Source organism: Trachinotus anak, unplaced genomic scaffold (assembly GCF_046630095.1).
Source record: "Trachinotus anak isolate AG129_WGS33_773 ecotype Australia unplaced genomic scaffold, CSIRO_AGI_Tana_v1 ptg000021l, whole genome shotgun sequence".
Taxonomy (NCBI): domain Eukaryota; kingdom Metazoa; phylum Chordata; class Actinopteri; order Carangiformes; family Carangidae; genus Trachinotus; species Trachinotus anak.
Window position 1 is genome coordinate 20,214,764 of NW_027273872.1, and position 21,793 is coordinate 20,236,556.

Genomic DNA, 21,793 nt, shown 5'->3' on the forward strand with positions numbered 1-21,793 from the left:
CAGTGAACTGGCTTTGGTTGGTAATTGTTTATGTCTTTTAATCAGAAGAGACTAATAAGTGGAACAAAAGAGTTTGAGAAGTTTGAAGTAAAATGAAATTTATTGTGAACAGAAGGAATAGATTTTGTTGCTTAGTGGATCACAAATGGGAAGCGGTCCATATGAGTAAGGTCCCTTCAATTAGAGGAAAATTCCCCTGGAGCCTGGACGCTGGTGGTGGCAGAGATGAGGAATGGGACGTCTTCATGACACTGGTTTGATTAAAGATGGTCAGGCATCCACAGTTGAGGTGGTGAAGGGGTGGAGATGGCTCACAAAATCTTCATGGTGCTGAAATGACAGCTGAATTACAGCGAGAGAGAGAACACTTTTAAAGTTTGACAGTTTACAAGTGATTGGCTAAAGGCCAGCGTGTCAGGCTGTGATTGGATGAAATAAAGAATGAGCTGGGGGAGCTGAGGGATAGGCGGAAATGGTGTTTGTGACTTAGAAGAAATGTGCAAGCAGATAGTCTTCCTGAATGAAGTTTCACTGAGCTTTATTTCTGACATTTTCTAGACAAAACTATTATTTGATGAATCAAGAATGAAAATAATTGTCAGTTTTTTGATTATCTACTGATTATTTGTTTCCGCTGTATTAACCTGTCTTAATAACAAAGGCTAATTGCAACTATTTCAATAATATAATAACATTTATTTTGTTTTTTTTAGTGGGCCTGGTAAAATGACGTTTTGAAATTTTCTGTTGTAAGTAAGGATGGGGTTCACCAGGTTTGATTTTATCGAATCTGAATCCAGTTCCAAATCCACTTATAAAATGTTTTTAGTTATATTTTTTGGTGGGGAATGATACCATCTTAAAATGTGTGCTGTTTTTTCTTCACTATCTAAACCACAGAGATTCTCTGCTATGAGGGTGCAGGGTTTTCTCCACATATTCTGTCACTGCTCTGTGACAGTCATTAACCCTGCACTCACTCCTTTTCCTTTTTGCTGTTAGCTGGTGTGCTGTGCTGCAGCTGCAGAAGCTGTAGATGCTAAAATAAAAACCACTCAGTAGAAACAATATGAATTCTGCTCTATCAGACAGCGAATAATATATAAGCATGCACATTGCACCTTACGTTAACGTCACTGCGACAGGTCACACGATGTGACTTGTCACCATATATGGTGTAACACTGGCGACGGGCAGAGCACTTGTACTTCCTTAGTTATCAAGTTCCACAATTTCTTAATATAACATGATGGACAATAGTTCAATATTTAAGCAAGTGACTTGTTGCTCCTGCTTTTGTCATCCCCCAAGTATTGCATTTCACAAAGGTTTTGTTGGCCTCAAACAGAGGCAAAGGAAACCATTTAAGAGGGATCAGAGACAAGGAGGAATCAGACAGAAATATACCGTATATATACGCCTCCTTGTGTATGTACATCCTATCAGATGATATTATGACATTAGATGATGTTTTGTGTTTCGTAACATACTGTTTTTGGTCACAATCTAAAGGCAAACAAATAATAATAGACCTTAATATGATTCTGCTGGTGCTTTGTGATTGGTGGGCTTTTTTTGGCTAGGTCTTTATAAGTATATTTAATACCAGTGCTGTTTGCCCACGTGTATTTTACCTGACGAGGGTCCAACGATTGAGATGTTGTAAAGAAAGAGAATTCTTTTGGTTCTATAACTGTGGCTAAAATTGTCACTCGTGACGCAGGAGAATCAACCTTGTGCTCGTGAACAGTTCTGCTGCAATAATAAATATTCACTGAGGTATTTGGAAATACATGTTGCTCTTCTCACTTCACAGTCAAAGCTTAACCTTACACACAGCCTTTTGAGCAGTGATCAGTGAACAAGTCAAAATACACACACACACACACACACACACACACACATACACATACACACATACCCTGCAGACAGCTCTGCAATCTCTCGCCTGATTTTCAAAGGCTCTGCATCCATTCTGTGTTTGGTTTCCACTTGCTCCCTGGCTGCTCTTTCATCATCCACCCGTCATCTGAAAAGCATCTTAAATGATTATGTTTTAGCTTCTTCTTTTTTCTCTTTTTTTCCTCGTACTTAATCTTGCCTTCATGTTCATGCTCCATTTGGCTTGACGGTACAAAGGTGAATCATGAAAGCCTTTTTGTTTCAGATTTGTGTCATTTTCATTGCGTAAGCCCCGCCATTCTGTGCCTCCGCGCTTGTCGGGGACCTGATATGTAACGCAACATGATTTCTGCTGTTGCTGTTCTAGCTGGCTTCTCTTGAGGTGAAGAGACATGCACAGGGGGAAAGACAGGGATTTTACTCAAGGGATTTTGCTCAATTTTTTTTTTTTTTTTTTTTTTTCTCTTTTTGAAAGTGCAATTAGAGCAGTGTCTAAGTGTCTCCTCTGCTTATTAATCCCCAACAATTAATGCGCGTGGTTGCATGAAACATATTGGCAACTTTCTTAAAGTGAGATTAATTTGGCAGGCAGGAAGCTGAGTGGGCCTTTGTGGAACTGGTTATCTTTCCTTAGCACATTGGACTAAGCTCTTCAAGCCTGGTGGAATGAAGAGTGTGTGAGTGCAGAGGGAGCGTGATGCAATGTAGGTCATTTGGATGGTGTGAACATCACAAGGTTTTTGATTGGTTTTCTTGATTGGGCATAAATTTGGCCAGAAAGAAAAAGACTGATGCTATTTTATTTTCCAAGTCATCACATTAATACATTATTTATTCTGTTTGATATCGTGAAAAAATAACATGGGAAAAGCTTTTATGAATTGAAGTGTACAAGATCATGTAAACACGCTGTGTCTTTTCTGTATTTATTTTTGACCAACCAAACATCCCGTCCTCCTGTTTTTAGCTCTCTCTCTGGCCGGATTGTTGGAGGCGTGTGGTGGTTCTTCACCCTCATCATCATCTCCTCCTATACTGCCAACTTGGCTGCCTTCCTGACAGTGGAGAGGATGGTGTCTCCTATAGAGAGTGCTGAGGATTTGGCCAAGCAGACTGAAATCGCCTATGGAACGCTGGATGCCGGTTCCACCAAAGAGTTCTTCAGGGTGAGAAAACATTAATTCAAACGCTAACCTGTGTGACAAATACACTGCGTTTCCTGTGACTGCTTCACATTAAATGGCAGCCCTTTAATGTTAGAAGGCAGTTGAATGCTTTCAACACAAAGCAGGAAGTAAGAAGTGTTATGCATGTTATATCACAAAGTTTAAAGATAGATAATATAGTATTCACACTGACAGTCTCTTTCTCTCTCATTTCCAATTCTGGTTGTCAGAGGTCAAAGATTGCTGTGTTTGAGAAGATGTGGTCCTACATGAAGGCAGCTGACCCGTCCGTGTTTGTCAAGACCACAGACGAGGGTGTAATGAGAGTCAGGAAGTCCAAGGGCAAGTACGCCTACCTGCTGGAGTCCACTATGAACGAGTACATAGAGCAGAGGAAACCCTGTGACACCATGAAGGTGGGAGGGAACCTGGACTCTAAAGGTTATGGCATCGCCACGCCCAAGGGCTCTCCCCTCAGGTAAACCCCTGCCCCTGCAGTGCAGCTGGATAAAAGCCTTCAAGGGCTTTTACTGGAGCTCATGCATGAGCATCATAATGTCACCTGTTCATTTGTCCATGTATGAACACATACATGAGGTTGGTTTGACTGATTTTCATGCATTTTGATTTATTTATGAATCTTTTTTCATCATAAGAAAATAAGATATCACCATTATAATTTTGTTCTCCATACTTTAAATTCATTGTGATCAGATGTAGATGGCATGCTAATACTTTTACAATGCTTCATCAAACTTTTTTTCTTCTTTTGAGCTGTGTTTGCATTTAAAACTTCATCCTGCCCATTTTCACGACTGACGGCCATCTTTGTTTGTATCTGCATATGTCTGTATGCAGCCAGCCTATTCGTAGCTGACTTGTGAGCACTAGCAGAAGTGTAAAGTAGGACCATGAAATATGTCCCACATCTGTTTTCCTGCTGCCCTCTAATTATTCTTCTTCATGAGTATTTGTGGTGGCTGGTGTCACACAGTCTGCTTTAAAACTCAAGCATCCCTTCGAACACACACACACACACACATACACAAAATGTAAATGCACCTCTCACAAACCAGCAGGGCCCTTGAAGCAGGATTGCAGCTACAAGGAGCACATCCCATATGGCTACTTTCCCACTTACGCCAGGGCTCGCACCTTGAATGTGAAGTCAGCAGAGCTGAACTTATATTTGCCATATTCGATGTGATAATTGATGAAATTAATGATAATTCATGGTTGATGTACTTGTGCCATCGATATCCAAGAGCAGCAGCTGTCATTTCACATTACATTAACATATTAACCAACATCATTTATATTTCTCCTGCAACTACAGAGAGAGAACAGGAGCTGGTGGCATCCGAAGCTTTTAATCTATCTCTAATAGGCCCCATTCATTTTACTGAAAGGAGCCATATGGGGAGATTTCATTCAAACTCTCTGAGGATTCATTTGGCTTCCACCTTGGTTGACAGCCAAAGGTCAGAACACACTGACAAGCCTTACTCAGAAGCTCCTTATAAAATTCTGACAAATTGGATTTCATACAGCAAGTAAGTGCTGTATTAGGAGTAAGACAAGTGGTGAATTGAATCTGTTCCCAAGTCATGTCACCAGGTTGGTCTAAACCTACAGTGTAGCAATAGGATGCAGTGTTGAACAGCCGAGGATGGCCCCCATTATCTCCCTCTCTTTGTGGTAATTATTAGCAGAGTGATGTGTGTTATTCTCAGTTTGCCACACTGTCCATTCACAGATGTCTGATACTGAGTTTCATTATGAGATAACAAATGTTCATGATTGGACGGTTTGTATGTATTGTATTATTCCCATTCCCATGTAAGGACGGGAATGGGAACGATTCAAATGTTTTTATGGTTCGGGGAGAAGTTCATTAATTATGCTGCTTACATGGAATCAGACATGAGTGAATGTCCTGTGAATTCAAAGAGTTCTGTTCAATTACATCTGCAATACATCAATTTTCAATTTGCTGAATTTTCAGTTTGCTGAATTTTAGGGACGTCCTGTCTTCCAACACTGTGTCAGATATCTAAACTCAGGGTATCTGCTCATTCCAATTACATACCAGTTCTCATTGCATGGAACTCATTGGGATAATTAAGTTAACTGTAAAACATCACTTCAGTTTTTGCTTACATTATTTAGCCATGGTAACATCAACACAGTTTCACTGACTTCACAATAAAATGCATTTATTGTGCTTCACAAGTGGACAGTAACTAGTGGTGGAAAGTACCAAAGTACATTTACTCAGGTATGTTAGTAAAGTATAAAATTCGAGGTACTTGTACTTCCCTTAAGTACTTTTATAGTTCTACTTCACTATATTCCAGAGTGAAATACAGTTTTTTTTACCCCACTGCAAGTACAGTACCTAACAGTGTGTACGAGTAAAGCTGGGTGATTAATCAATCATTAAAATCATTTTTCAGGCAGAAATCCCAAACATTTCATGCTTCCAGTTCCTCAAATGTGACAATTTGCTGCTTTTACTTTAATTTATTTTGGAAATTTTAATTACTTTTAATAATTGTGAGGTTGGGAAAATGTCACTATTTTCTGGACCTTTACTAAGTCGGTAATTTGAATTGATTAATTGAGAACGTAACCAGCAGATAATTCCATAAGGAAAATAGTAATTTACAGTTTTAAATAAATACACCTCAACCAACCACAACAGTCAAATGCTGACTAGACATTAATGTAACAGTAATGATCTTCTTTACTACTGTATGCTTTAAGTACATTTCCTTGATAATACTTACATAGTTATACTTAACATTTTCAATGCAGGGCTTTTACTTGAATGGCGTATTTTTACAGTATGCTGTTGGATCTGAATACATCCTTCACCACTGAGACTCAGCAGCAGCTTAATGCATCAGAATTAGTTCAAAATAAATAGAGCAGAATATAAAATTGCACAATATGTATAATGATGATTGGCCACTTATGGCTGATCCAATAAATCTGAACTCTCAATTGGATATATGAAAATATATATGTTCTATTATTTTTACTGCAGTGCAGGCCTAATTGAAAATAGCTCTTTGACAACAAACACTGAAATGACATAAGTCTTCCTTTTACAGGGCTGCCTTCTACAAACGACACTTCCTGATCAGTCTGGTTAATGTTCTGTATATATTCTGTGCTTCCTGCTCCATTTCCTACATGTACGATGTCTAGCCACCCCCATGCCTGCCTAACTGTTTACCCCATCCTACCTAACATACAGTAGCCTCCCTGACATCTGCTCGCCTCGAACCAACTGACCAAACTAACCTAATGACCTGCAGGTCTCCAGACCATTCATGTCCACACACTTTGACTTCTTTCTATCTGTCTGAGTCCACAAGGCTGAGAAAGAATTCAGAGGTTTTACCAGCTCTGTGTTCCCTACAGCTGTGTTGTGCACTCAAGGTTGGGGATAAAGACTCTTCTGCATCCACTGGTAAGAAAGGCAGGATGTCACCAAACTGCACAGAAGAACTGATTTGAGGGATAAACAATCTGGCAAAAGCTCTAATCTTTACATCTTTTATGCAAATTCTGATTCTGCCTTTCTGTGGTTTGTGGATGGAGAGAGTCTTTGTTCACGGCCAGTCAGCTATAGGAAATACACACACACACACTCACCAGAGAGAGAGAGCAACCTTTGTGGAGATGCTTTGGATGAGCTGGTTCTTGTGGTCTCAGGACTCCATCTATAGTTGGTCACACAGTTTCCTTTTGGCCTGTTAAAGAGATAAACTTTCAGAGAAAGTCAACCTGACAGCTAAAACATTCAAAGCCTCCTTCTGTGTCTCTGCTGAAAGTTATAAACAAACCAACACGGGCTTATATCCACCAGGATGCTGTTATGGGTTGAATATTGATAGTTTAGTTACCATAGCAATCTGTATGCTGGTGCCACTGAAAGGAAATTACCATCTGTAGACAGTCCTCTGTATCCAAATCATCTCCATTTATAGTGTCTGCTCTGCCTCCCTCTGAGGCCCCTGCTTGGTAAAACCTGACTTTACTACTGTATGGGTGCTCAGCATCTCAGCCCCAACTAACATATATTGAACATGTGCATCTAAAGCCAGTACTCCTGCTTCATATCAGTAGTTATATGCAGGAGAGTCTCAAATAGAAAGTCAGTGTTGTCATAATCACCACCACCATGCGACCAATCTTTTTATATCTGTCCCATAGAGTGTCTCCTAATGGCTATCGTTTTATATTATTTTCAAGAAACCCAGTAAACCTGGCAGTGTTAAAACTGAACGAGCAGGGCCTCTTGGACAAATTGAAAAACAAGTGGTGGTACGACAAGGGAGAGTGCGGCAGCGGGGGCGGGGACTCCAAGGTCAGAGCCAGTTTGAAAAACCCTGCGGGTAACCCACCACCACTGGGAGTGGGGGGGGTTATGGGGAAGTGGGTAACCGGCAGGCCCACGCTGCACTTCCACTCAGGCAACACTTTATCTCTCTGTGGTGTGGGGAAGAGCAAAGGAAAACTGCCAAAGGGGGGGATTATGTGGCCCGCAGTGAATGAATCTGAAAACCACAGAGGGAGGATTTTGTGTCATCATTCTTTGCTTAAACAAAATGAACAACAATAATTTAAAACTAATCAATGTCTTGTAATTAAACCAGCTGGGTCCCTCATGCTCAATGATATTTTAAAACCACATGCATCCATTTAGTGGATGTGGATTATTTTCATTTTAGTTATCAAATGTGCCCATTTACATCCTTTCTTTCACTAAAGATACGATTGAGACATTTGTGTTGCATAAATGAGGGTAAGCAGTGTGCCGGTTACCCAAAGTGATATAGTAATACACATCTACTGCCTTAGGGAGCAAGCCAACAAAGCTAGATGGAGTATTAATGCATATCACTTTGACTCTGATGTTTCTAATGATTTTTATGCTATATATATATATGTGTGTGTGTGTGTGTGTGTGTGTGTGTGTGTATGTGTGCATGTGTGTGTGTGTTTGTGTGTATGTGTGTGTGGTGTATGTGATAAGTGATAAAATTTTGGTTTTTTTTACTGATTTTCTGACCAAGTTTTTTTTTTTTTTTAAACGTGTGTATGTATTTGCTGCTGTGTGTTTCTGAATTAATAACATAAAATAACATGGTATAATATGTTATTTATGTTATTTCCTTATGGTTGGAAGAATCCCAGTAAACCTAGCGGTGTTGAAACTCAATGAGCAAGCCGTCTTAGACAAACTGAAAAACAAATGGTGGTACGATAAAGGGGAGTGTGGCAGCAAGGACTCCGGAAGAAAGGTTAGTCTCCAACCCAAACCTGTCACCTCACAGCACCTCCCAGCACAACCCTGCCCTGATCCTAGACCAGCCCCACGTCCAGCCCTCAGCCTCTATTACACTGAGCAATACCGCCCATGTGGCTCTGGCAGTACTACCGGATTGGCCCGAACATAAGACGGCCGCGTGTTTTGCAACATGCCTTTGGATAAAGACTTTTTAAGATGAGAAACACTAAATGCAACAAAGTAGGTAAAAACACTGTGTTTAAGATGTAGCTTTACATTTAAATAAAGGTGCAGTAAATGACTGAATACAAAGTAATCAACTTAAACAGTTACATTTTTTAAAGTAAGTTATGCATGAGTAAATAAAATACAGTTTGGGATACATGATTATGAAAAATATATATAAAATAATATATTATATAAAAGAAATCAGTACATCAGTCTAGTAAAACAAATAATTTAATTTAAGTCTATGTAAAGGAAGAAAATGAATGAAAATGACCCCTCCTTCTCCAGTCACTAATACACTAATACAACTACTATCACTACTTCTACTACTACTGCCTCTGTCAGTAATACTAATATTACAGCTATACCGCTACTATTAATACTACAATGTGTAACTTAGCTACTCCTACTGCTAATAATGAATAGTGCATACTCCTCATCATATCAGCAGTAAGCACATTTTTTCGCAAATGTTGTAAACTGTTAAATTTGTGTTTTCAAATTTTTTTATGTCTCTTTCTGGGGTAGCCATGTTCAAAGATGACACCACTTCAGTGACTGTCCAGTCCATTTCTGCTGTAACATTACCATGAGCCATGTAACTTAACCTAAATAACTTGCTGAACAGCAGTTAGTGTCATTTAAAAAAACATTGGAAATGCTAGAGCATAGAGTATCACTAGTAAAGTTAGCACGCTGACTCTAATTTGTGCTAGCGACAGGTCATACCAAACCAAGTAAGGCTGTAAGAGGAAAAGACCTAACTGTATTGAATTGAGCAAGAAAGTCTTTTACTGCTTATGAAATCGACTTTTAATTGGCAATAACGATCAGTGGTCGCAGGTATTAGACTGTTGCGTGTTCAGCAGCACTAAAACAACCTTAAAATAGCAATTCTGTAGCACACGAGCCCTCACTATTCAAAGAGAACGTCTGCTGTTGTTATGTGAAAAACCCCCATTTTTAAAAATGCATCTTCCAAAGGAAAACATTGTCTTATATTCGGGCCAGTATTCTGGTGGTACTCTGGTGTCTGTTTCTTCCCTCTGATGAGCTTGTGTTTAATGTTCATTATCACCGTGTTAATAAATATTGTGTCTTGGATTAGTTAGGATTGTTATTTATACTGTTACACACAGAGACTACAGTTACCATATAGGTGGGATAAAGCCTCTTAAAATAGATTGTCCAACCCGCCCAAACACATACAGACGCGTACACACAGATCAAGTCCTATGATAACCTTGAGTTTGTAGATTAAAGAAAAATCATTCTGAAAGCAATTTGCTAGAATAGATCTCCTTCCCAAGGAGGAAAAAAAAAATAAGAAAAAGAAACAGGACATGAGGGAGACAGATGATGTCATTATGTCATTGGACTTTACTGAACCCTTCAAATATGTTGAGCTGCCTTTGCATTCTTGCCCTTATAATCATTCTGCCCCAGCTCTCACTGCAGAGTGCGCATGTATAGATGCAAACCCTGTCAGTCTGCTAGATCGACACCCAAGTCACAACAAGTCTGCCACTGTGCTTGCATGCATTTGTGGTTTATGGTATCCACTGTCTTAAGAAGTGGCTCTCCCCGACAGAAAAGCTTTTGCTCTTGAGCTCAGCGAGCTCTCCATGTGTTTGAGATGTCAGCTGGCCTTCTGATCTGTCAGCACAAGATTTCTTTTCCCTTCCTTCCCCGTGCTCATATTTTCATAGTTTAATGCAGTTGTGTCAAACTATGTGCTGTGATGGGCTCTGTCTCCTGGGAACATATTACAAATAATATGAGAATATTATGTATAAATCTTAACATAGTTAAAGATTCATAGCAAGGCACTCCATTATTTGACGATTTAGTAGTAATATATTATCATTCGATCTATCTATCTGCAGTAAATATTTGGGAACATGATTTGAAAGGAATAATTTGACATTTTGGAAAATATGCTTGATCGCCTTCTTCCTGAGAGTTCGATGAGAAGATGTACGCTAACCATTTAGCTACAGCTAGTTAGCTTAGCTTAGCATAAAGACTAGAAGCAGGTAAACGGCTAGCTTGGCTCTTTCCAGAGGTAAAAAAAAATCCACCTGGCAGCACCTGTAAAACACATTTTATCTCATTTGGTTCATTTGTTCAATTAAATACATAGAAAAAAATCAAAGTAGACAAGAAATCATCTGGCACAAAAACCCTGATAATGTAACGTTTTAACATTTCAGTTTTATGCTAACCTAAGCTAACTGGCTGCAGGCTTTAGCTTCATATTTACCATGCAGGGATGAGAATGGTGTCAATCTTCTCACCCGCCTCTCTGCAACACAGCGAATATTCTTTCAAAATGTGATCCTTTTTATCTTGCAGCAGTTTTTTCCTCTGCTTAAAAATCTCCCACACTCTCTAGACCAACTCTAACTCCCTACTCTAAACATTTATTCACTGTGTGAAGGGATAAGACTCTTCATTAGTAGCTTTTGTATATTTAAGTCCGGTTAAGTTTAAATACACACACACTCAGATATCCAGGGATGTGGCCGCTGGGACCGACATTAGGAAGCTTTGCGAACACAGCTCCAGGTGATAAACATAAATTCAACCTGAGACAAAGAATTGGTCTCTGAAATCTGCAGACTCTCACTCCTCCATAGCACACAGTTTGACACACTTACCAGAATATAAAAACCATATTTAAATTAAATTATCCTCATGTATTTATCTAAATAATGCTCAACCCAAAGACAGACTAAATGTATTCCAATGCAAATTTGCCCTTGGAGTTAAAATCTATTTATGTTAGCGAATGGACAAATAAAAATCCAAAAATCAGTGTGGGCTAATATCCTGTGTTATCTGTGAGCTTAAAGTCATGTCAAGGCATAATAACATGAAAGAATAGCTTTCCAAGTGGCACTGACCTCTTCAGGTGACACAAAGGTATTCCCCAAGTGAATTTACATGAAATAACATCCCAGTTAGTCCTCATTGTTCCATGAATTAAATTAGATTGACTGATTTAAGTCTTAATCTTAATGATTCCATTTTATTGTAGTCTATAAATAGGCAGAAATGTAAGTAGGTGCAATTGCAATAGAGAATAATGACCTATAATATGAAGCAATGTCAAACTTGTCAAAAGACTTGTTTGTGCTGTTGCTGCATGAATGCATGTGTTGTGGGGTGTTCATGCACTTTACCTATACCTACCAGTTTCCTCACGAAATGTTGTTTATAGAAAATAGTTGTGTGTGTTTGAGTATTTTGACTGGATATGGACATTGTGTAAATATGTATAAACTAGACAAAAGATTTCTAGATTGTATCTGTTTTAATATCTGGGGCCTGTCTCACAAAGCAAGATCAATACAGTGAGTCTCTCTTTCATTTAGTATCTGGTTTTACTCATCTAATCAAGCACTGGTGATTCTGGACATCTGGTCTCAGAAAGCTGGCTTCAACACAGCTATGAACCCGAGCACTTGCAAGATGTGGGGCTTCAAAGAAACATAAATGAGTTTGTCCTCTTCTCTTATGAAGAGAAAAAAAACTACACAAATAAGTATGAGAAACAAACAGAAAATTAAAATGTTTCATTAACGTAGCCTCTGTTGATGTAGAGAGGGGCACTGCAGGAGCATGCTTTGTTAAATTAAAAGTGACTTGATGAAGGCCTGTGACCAAAATGTGGCTGGAATAAATCACTGGGAGCTAATTTCCAGTGTGCAGACATTCTTCTTTTCTAAATTAAAAAGGCTGATTACTTCTCGTCATTAGGGTGCAGTCAGAACACTTCTTATTTATATGATAGTGTCATCATGAAGTCGCCTCACATTCTCTGTTTCTGCAGTGATGGAATACAAGTCCAAGCGTCTACATCTTTGAAAGAACTTTAGTGCCATTAATATGCAGCAGCAGACTTTATTCATGGCTCCTCCAACTACCTACTGTACTTGCTGTTCTGTGAGAAGCTCTGGTTTATAACCACAAAGGAATACTAGCTGTAGTACAAATGATTTATGATCATATTTTTATCAACACCTATGGTAAAAATGTGCTAAAAGTGGAGTGAGCATTCCCAGTATTCATGCTAAATGATGTTTTGACCTGTAATTATGCCCTGCAGTTGGTAATTTACTGAGCTCTCTGACAGGTGACAGCATTTTCTAACACTGACCTAACATATCGTTAAACTGCCTTTTTCCAACATTTACTGCTGCCATTTTGCCAGAAGCCCTGTTTTGTAGTCAAGGGAAACACTAGCTGTATCACAAATCTTTCATCTGTTTCTGATATAAATAAATTATTTTTACAAGTTTATATAAAGTTACTCTCTGCCTGTCATTTTAACATGATTAATGCAGTATTTTGTCCATACTTGGATTATTTACTCAATTGCAGCTCACAGTGTGCCCAGACAAAACCTACCTCCAGGTTGGGTCTGCATCATTAATTACGAGCTTCAACTCTACCTAGGTTTGTGAGATCAAAAAGCCAAAATACCCAAAGTTATTCAGCTAATCCATTCAATCCTGCTTCGTGAGACAGGCCTGTGAATTGTGTTTTTAATGTTTATGTCTTGTGTGTGCTGTGCTTGTGTGTGTGTCAAGTCCACTTGTGTCTTGTGCTTTACATGTATGATTGTACAGGGTGTGTGTGTGTGTGTGTGTGTGTGTGTGTGTGTGTGTGTCTTGACTATGTATGGGTCTGTGTTAGTATATTTGTTTCTTATTAATGTTTGTCTATGAGTATGTGTGTGTGTCATATGTGTGTATATATCTGTAGAGTCTTTGGTATGGCTCCACCTCACTATTGCTCCTCAACACTTGGCTCTGCCACCTCTTCCTCCCTCCCCTCCTCCCTCCAGGACAAGACGAGCGCTCTGAGCCTCAGCAATGTGGCAGGAGTCTTCTACATCCTGATCGGCGGCCTGGGCCTGGCCATGCTGGTGGCGCTGGTGGAGTTCTGCTACAAGTCCAGGACCGAGTCGCGCCGAATGAAGGTGTCCACCGCGCGAGCCGCTGCCGCCTCAGCCGCTCAGGCCTTTCACTGCTCAGCCTTAGACAGTGGTGCTAGCGCCCCCTACACAGAGCTGCAGAGCTACGGCCTGTACGCCAACAACACTGTTAAGATATAAGGGCAGAGCACAGCCACGGGGTAGGAAACGCTGTGATCAAGCCATGATGATGATGATGATGATGATGATGATGATGACATCCGCCTCCTCACACCCCTCCGCCCATCTAACCGTGATCACAGTAGGGCCTCTCAAGGCTTCCACCGCAGTGCAAACGCTCTCCTGTACCTCTCTCTACCTCTGCCGCTCCCTCGCTCAGTCTTTACGTCACTGATCTCCTGCAGTGTTGTCAAATCACTTGATTTTAAATTGCCCTTATGCCTCTTTCTTGATAGTCTTTGAATTCAATCAATTTTCCCTGTGTTAGTATCACAGGGTTGTTAAAATTTAACATTTTCCTTCAGTTAGTTTAGTCTTTAAAGTTAACACCACCCTTTACTATGCATTATTGCATCCGTGTCTAAAAACACAGTCATTTTTTCTGTTTCTGGACATTTGTAGTACACATTTCACTTTTTTTTTCAAACTCGTCTTACACAAATGTTAATCTCAGGCCCTTTTCTGCACTCATTACAATAATCTCTTCACAAGTGAAGAAATTTCACAGCACAGGTATAAAGGCAATTTGAATCACAGTGGTACATCTATCTACCTCTGTCGCTCTGAGCAAATCTCTCCCCTGCTCCTTCTTCTCTTTTTGCTGACTGTCTCGCAAACGCAGGGCCCATTGTGGTGAACATCCTTTATATGTATACCATAAGGCAGGCCTGGTGCGGCTCACATGTTTTCCATCTCTGCTTTAACCCAGAAAGGTCTAACTCAAACTGTTGTATGTTCAGAAGTCTCAAAGTAAGGACTTGATGCTTTATGCTTTATATGGGGATATGAGGTCTGTCCTCCAACAGCTGCCATATGGTGGCTGTTAGTCATCTGCCTCGCGGATCAATTTACAAAAAACAACCTTTGATTCATTCTTCCAACATCAAAGGCTCTGGGGCACATTGATATACTCTTCGTGTAAACAGCAAAAAAAAGCAAGGCAGGACCAAGACAAGGAGTGATCTTCGACACAAATCTCTTATGTTTTAATCAGCCCGCGAAGAGGCACCTGATCAGTATGCTGATGAGATTGGCGAGGAGCCTATTAGTCCAGCGGTGCCTTTATGCTGTTTGGCTTGAAAGAAACAACAACGCCGTTCCAATTAGAAGGCAGCGTAACTCTCCAGTCCCCATGCAGCACTCACCGGTTGCTCCAGGTTGCACTTGCTTTGCCCAATTTAATCAGCTATAGAATAGGGGAGGCAGGCAGACACCAAAGAGACACATGTGCACACACACACACACACACACACACATAGACACATGCATCACACATCATTAGGTCGGCTTTTGAGCCCAATGGCTTTTATTGTGCCAGGCTGGAGAATGGAGCTATTAAACCAATGAGTGAAGCCTCAGCTCCCCCCTTAGTGCCCACACTTCGCTCTGCTCCCCCTGTTGCAAATTAGGACATTGATGCACATCAGCCAGCACCACGGTTTACCACCCGCAAATAGCACTCAGGCCCAGATAAAGAGGGTGAAAACTAGTACCCTATGACTCCTAACAGCCCATTCTGCTCCTGCATTTCTTGGTGTGCCAGCACCACATTCAGATAGCAACATTAGCAGCTGCTTATGCGCATATATTCATGCAATAAAGACCAGAGAAACTGAATAACACTCAGATTTATCTTTATCCTTCTGTAGCTGAAAGACCTTTTAAAGTGCGTAACTCTGTGCGCTGCTAGCTCTAAGTGTTGCATAAGCTTTCTCTGTTGTGATGAGGATATACATAGAGTGAGACACATAGAAATCTGGCGTGCAGACTAACTGTTATCTGTTTGTTTCTACAGCAATCCATCAACGACGCCATGCGCTGCTCCACCCTGACCAGGATGAGTGGCAACGGGAGCGGCGGAGAGAACGGACGAATCCTCACACACGACTTCCCCAAGACCGTTCAGACGCTGCCCTGTATGAGCCACACCGCCAGCATGGGACTGGGTGCCTCCGGCATGTGATCATCACATGACTGTGCTGGCGGCGAGGAAATAGGCAGGGTGGGGCAAAAGAAGAGCACAAGACTCTAAGGACCTCAAAAATCATGGCTGTCCAGTTTGACCCATCTGTTCTCCTGGCTGTCAACGCGCCCAACTCGTTCAAGACTTTACTTACTGCCAAAATGCACTCTCAAACCGCTCCTTACAAACTACAGAGACTCGCAACTTTTTTTTTTAAATAAGTGGATGTTTGAAAAAGAGACACCGGAAAAAAGAAGGGAATTGTGCTGCAATAAAGAAGCCGTCATCGGGGCGTGTTTTTGAATTTTTTACTGTGTTCATTTGTGTGGGGAAAAAAAAGAACTGTATTCTTCAGTGTGACGCCTGCGCTGTGCCATTTCGACGGAGCTGTTGACATAAGTCTGCGTGTGCAATATCTTCACCTCCACTGCTGACCTTGTACTACCTAGATGCTTCGTGATGGAACGTATCTTTGCACAGATGTGGCAGAGGAGGACAAACACTTGTGACTGCTACGATGGTTTGATATTGTTTTGGGACATTCCCGCTCTCTTTCACTCTCACATTTACACGCCATTTTGGAAGGACAAAGTGCTCTGTGTAGCATAGCCAGTTTTTACGATATAGTATATGGTTTACACTGTTGTAATAGCGTAAAGAGCTTTGTCAAAAGTAGTATGTTTTGACTGATCCTCGACTGAAGGTCAGGGCTGTTTAAATCAGCGGTTGACCAGGCTACAACAAACATGCATTGCTGCTACACCTCATTTAACACATCATGCCTTGTCTTTGTGCCATATGACCATTCTCACAAATGAACACAGATACATTATACACTTACTGCTGCTGGGTCATTTGTTTGGCCAGCGTATAGATAGAGAGTTATAGTATTTAATGATCACAGAGCTCAGAGCGCAGAGTCAGACATGCTCACTCTGACCTGTGTGAGACAACACGCTGACACACAGCTCTGTGGCTATGTACAGTACTGAGTGACCTTACACTGTATTCTACTGTTGTGACATTCATAGCATATCCATTGATATACTAGGGAGTCTATTTGCAGCACGTTAAGCAACAAAAATCGACAAATCCAGACACAATCTGGAGAAAATGATCCTCAAACTATTGTTAGAGCTGTTGCTGCATAATTCACTCACTCCTGTGATGTATTTTCAGCCATATTCAGTTTTAATGAAATGGGCAGCGCAGCTATTCACTCTCAATTTATTGAGGGTGGCATATCCCCTGCAGATTGTGCGTGGCCTATAAAAGGAAACTCCACTCGCTGTTGCTAGCTAGCGCAGGAAAGAGGTTTCACAGTCACTATTATCTGTTATTTATTGGAAGTCAAGGTTGCGGTGGTCACTGCACCGCTCTGCTGTGGAGTTCTCCCTTTCAGATCATGTCACGTAAACGGAAATCAGAGGGGCGGGCCCTGGACCATAGAGGGCAGGGACGACAAAGGCCAGACAGCCTGAGATTGACATGGAGGCCTTAAAGGAAAATTTAATCCCAAATCATTTCAGTAATGTAAAGAAAATGACTTTTGATGATGTACTTTGCATTTCTTGGCCTGTTCTGTTGGATATCCCCTTGAGTTACTGACCAACAGCAGAAAACAAAGTTTAAGTTTATGCTATAATTAACAATGAAAGGGTGATAAAGGAATAAGCCTGGCGTGATTTTTCTTTTCTTATTGTCAACAATTAAAGGCCTTGAAAACCTATTTTCTCAACCAGCTTATTACAATGAGCATTGAGATCCTACATGGACACATGATTTTCTTCCAAAAGCTCCAACATTTGTGGTTGTTTCACATGAGACATTTCAGCATCTTTGCTCTTTTCTGGGAGAAGTGGGAAAAGGTGATATCGCATATTTCTGTGAAGCAGCCAGGCAATACTTGAGTCAAAATGTGATGACAGTTGAAGGGATTGTTTACATCATTCATTGTTGGCCCACTGTCAATCAAACCTGATCAAAACCACACCCACACAATCCTGATAAAGCTGAGTTGTTTTTTTTTTGGCTGGTGTGGGGATTTCTCTACACTCGTTTCAAAGCCCCTTGATTCCATCTGAAGATGTACTCACATTTAAAAACAGCAGGGAAATATATAGTTGTTGTTTTTTTTGTTTGTTAGTTTTTTTTAATAAGCTCAGTATTTTTCTAAAACAGCTGGTCGCTGTCGATTTTAGTAAACATTTCTCAAACATTTAGTAAACAGTGGGTTTATTGGGGACTGTTTTTAGCTGCAGATGAAAACACATTTGCTGCACTATATATTGCATCCTGGTGGTTTGGGCTTCATTCAGAAAATCACAAACTACAGTGCCTGTTTTTGTAGTAATGAAGGACATTGTCAGCCAGAGAAATACTTGTTTTTAATAAAAGTAGCAGAGGAATAAATCACAGTTTGTCAGGCTTCAACTACACAGGCAATACTTGCTTATCAAGATCAATTCATTTTTGACAATAAGAAAAACAGTGTATCACAAACTTTCTCCTTTAAACTCAACAGGTGAAAACTTTCAAAGCATGACAAAACCAATAGCAACACAGCCAGACACTATGAAAAGGTTACATCTTGTGACTTCTTAGAAACATGAAAAAATCCCTCTCCCTCCCTCTTGCCTGTCTATCTTCTGCTCTCTCCACCCACACAAATATTCCACTGCTAAATACAACAATTTCAGGTTCCTGGATTGTCACAAAGACTGTACTGAATATACCATTTGCTGATATATTCCTGAAAATATGGGAAACCCTTAGCATATGACCCAGGTGGAGCAAAAAGTGGATACACCAAAATGCCAAATTACAGTGATTCATAATAACATGTCCTGAAATGCACTGAACATCATCATCACACATGGTCGATATCTACAAGGCTTAACAGTGTCCAAAGGTGTGATTTTAATTCAAGGTGACTGGAAGGTTGCTGCTGGAAATGGGATTTTCACTGCTGTCTGACGCCAGAGGTCAGCTTTATATGATGTACCACACACTCCAGCCGACCTCTCATTTCACGGCAGAGGCCAAGCTCCTGCGCAAAGGCAGCACCGCTCATCCTCTGCTTCCACAACTGGCCGTCTATTATTTTTCTTCTCCTCTGAGTTTCTGCTTTAAAAAAAAAAAAAAGTACCAAATCTATTGTATGACCTCTCTCTTTCCTTACATCGTCATACAAGCAAGAAAAATGGGCAGTCAGAGTTTACTGAAATCAGACATATCTCCACCTCTTATGTATATAAAAGGCTTTTTCTCTTCCCCAGTGAAAATGTTTGTTCTCCTACAAATCATGCCTCAGTGTACCTGGATTAGTTACCTACTGCGTGAGTACTTTTACTTTCTTCCTTCATCTATGCGTCTTCTTTTGCTGATGTTGTATTAATTAGGACACAGCACAGCACTCTTCAGTGGAGGCTTTACCCTCAGACAGATGTTTTATATGCCATAACAAGATTTGTAAAAAAAAAATATTAAAAAAAATAAGACGCTCAATGTTTGTATTATAAAGGAGAGTTGGGGTGCCAGGAAAGTGTTATACACTTGGAGGGTGTAAAAAACACACACACACTGATGTTGAATAATCTGTAGATGCTAATGTTGTTTAAAGCCAGTTTTGAGTTAGTTTTACTTTAATTTGTTGGTGTTTTTTAAGTGCTTGAAATTTAACACCATTTGAATATTTCTTTGTCGTTTTTCTTTTTAACAGTATTTTACTATTGGAATCTAATCACAGTTTGTTCACCAGAAACATCATTATTGTTGTTTTTTTAAACTTTGAAAAGGGTGTTGCTGAGTTTTAAAATGAAAACGATGGTCAATAAATGGGTTCACAGTTTAAGAGAATAAAAAAGAATACAGCTATTAGGAATCAAACTTTTGGAGAAATAAACTTTTTTTTCTAACCAAAGTGTCCTGGAAGGAAGTCATCATGCTTTTGTAACCTAATAAAGGAATCAACTATGTATATTGGTTCAGTTTTATTTCTACAGGAGTCGTATATTTCCCTCCATGCCTTGGGCAAATGGGATATGACTTTAGATATAGCAAGCAGAGAGGGATAAAGTGCTGCCTGCGTCTGAAAGGAGAGCAGTGATCCAAAAAATAATCTCAGGCCGTCTGTTTTATGTGACAGAAGAAGAAGAAGAAAAAGCCGGTCTTACATGAGCTGCAAAACAATTAAAAAGAACCATTTTTTGTCGACTTGATGGTCCTCATCATGGTCTTACAGATTAGTGAGTGCAGACATTTAATTATGCAGCACGTTCACTTGCATGCCACTCAGGCTAATTTGCATATGTCCATATGGATTATCTGCTTGTATAAAAGCAGGTTAATGGGCCTGCATAGACAGTAAGACAGAAATACAGAGAGGTATATGTGTTTTTGGTATTTTGTCTTCATCATGGAGAGATCTAAACAGGAAGTGTCAGGAGAGAGAGAGGGTGATGACATGCAACATGCCTCAAATTGGGGACGTTTGTGGTAGAGGACATCAACAGTTTAAAACTGGCATGCTTGCAGAAATGTACATTTTGGAGACCATAGAGCTATCCCTTCAGTGTTCTTATTTCTCCTAACTCAAATCTTTCTCCTTGACTTCAGTTCTTCTCAATTTATTTTTTGGGTTTTTTTTTTTTTGTTTGTTTGTTTGTTTTGAGGAATGACCTTTGAGCCCAGTTTCTGCATTCTGGTCCATTTCTGCGATTTCATTCAGCCATCACTTTTTCCTTTTTCCTCTACAACTGTGATCCAACACTCACCGTAATGTAATTCCTCCAATGCCACCATCATTCAAGAGACAGATACTTTTTGGCATTTAACTTAAACTGCATTGATTTATTTTTTGGCCACTTGGGGGCAGTACCACAAGCTGTAAACACAACACTGATAAGTAGATGTGTTTTGAGGATGCGCAAACAGCACTGGGGTAGAAAACACTTTCTCACAATATCATAACAGCTTATAAATGGGCATTTTCACAGATGAGATAGAGAAGAGATAAAGCAGCTTTCTGAAAAACCTGTGACAACACTGTTTTGTGTGACACACCTTTGCGTACTTTTTTAACCACAGTCTGCCTTTGATAGACAACTCTGGCAGCTAACATGATACGTATTCCCACAAGAAACATCAGCTAGTAGCAGTGATAATGCTAAATGAGGCTATACACAAAGTTAGCCCAGCAGGCAGAGAGACTTGGCCTATATTTGCTCAAAAACACAAACTTACACTGGGCTAAACTTAAAAGCACAGAAGCCCCATCACACAATTAACTCATTCTGATTATTACATCCGTAACATTAGCATGTACAAAAATCTTTCCTCAGAACATACCAAACATTGCATATATACCAGATGTGCTAGAATAATGCAAAAACTCATATTAGAGCTACACTACAGTGTAGTCAGGCATAGCGAGACAAACTGTCAATACAGGATTCAATCAGCATTATTGATCAGCCTCACAGGATCTCTCCACACCTGTTTAATATTTCTCTCTGGAAAAGTAGAAGCCTAACAACGTGACATGTTTTCCATCAGTCTGCTCCTCTATCAGCCATCACCCATTCCCAAACTGGAACTCTAAATGCAGATCAAACACAGAGCCTTTGCAATATTCATTAAACAGCTTTAAATGCACAGTAATAGTGTGAGCTGTCTCACCTTAAAACTGCAGTTCATTCCTACAGTTTCAGGGTAAAACCATCCACAGCCTTCATAAAATCCACAGCTCTGACCGTAGATAGTGATCGAGAGATGGAGCATTAGGTGATAATTGTCTTGACTTGAGCTGAATGCCCGAACTAGCTTTTTCATCGATGCAGCAACAGGAAGGAGCTTTTTTCGCTAAGCAATTTTCAAAATTGCACCACAAACTCTGGTGCACCTTTGTGCCCATTTAGAGCGTAGATGAACACCACCCAGAGGACTACAGCCTTTAATTTAACAGTTATATTGACGCCCATTTTGAGTTTCATCAAAGCTGTTCCTCTCCAATCGTCTTTCCTTATGAAACATCCGTGGCATGGTGGGGTTTTTTTCCACCAGAATGTTAT

The 21,793-nt window shown here is 40.1% G+C and overlaps 1 protein-coding gene and 1 long non-coding RNA gene across 8 annotated transcripts in view; one reads left to right on the forward strand and one right to left on the reverse strand.

The window, feature by feature from the left end:
• Positions 1-19,699, forward strand: part of gria1a (glutamate receptor, ionotropic, AMPA 1a) — a 70,420-nt gene extending 50,721 nt beyond the window's left edge. Inside the window, exons 12-16 of one of the 5 annotated variants that reach the window (XM_071457581.1) lie at positions 2,870-3,068; positions 3,299-3,546; positions 8,269-8,383; positions 13,451-13,585; positions 15,555-15,901. In XM_071457581.1, the coding sequence (XP_071313682.1) occupies positions 2,870-3,068; positions 3,299-3,546; positions 8,269-8,383; positions 13,451-13,585; positions 15,555-15,722 (865 nt within the window). In that variant the 3' untranslated portion in view covers positions 15,723-15,901. Of the gene's footprint in view, positions 1-2,869; positions 3,069-3,298; positions 3,547-7,331; positions 7,447-8,268; positions 8,384-13,450; positions 13,741-15,554 lie in introns of those variants that run through there. The other 4 variants (XM_071457579.1, XM_071457577.1, XR_011684473.1 and 1 more) reach the window with 4 other exon arrangements.
• LOC139605794 (uncharacterized) lies at positions 23-21,515 on the reverse strand. 3 transcript variants are annotated; one of them, XR_011684476.1, is made up of 3 exons: positions 21,402-21,515; positions 6,732-6,829; positions 23-342 (listed from the first exon to the last, which is right to left on the reverse strand). It is a non-coding gene; the product is annotated as an uncharacterized lncRNA (long non-coding RNA). The 3 variants fall into 3 exon arrangements; XR_011684474.1 differs by lacking the exon at positions 21,402-21,515 and adding an exon at positions 10,862-10,982 and having other exon boundaries at positions 23-330; XR_011684475.1 differs by lacking the exon at positions 21,402-21,515 and adding an exon at positions 10,862-10,982.
• Between the last annotated feature and the right edge of the window lie 278 nt (positions 21,516-21,793).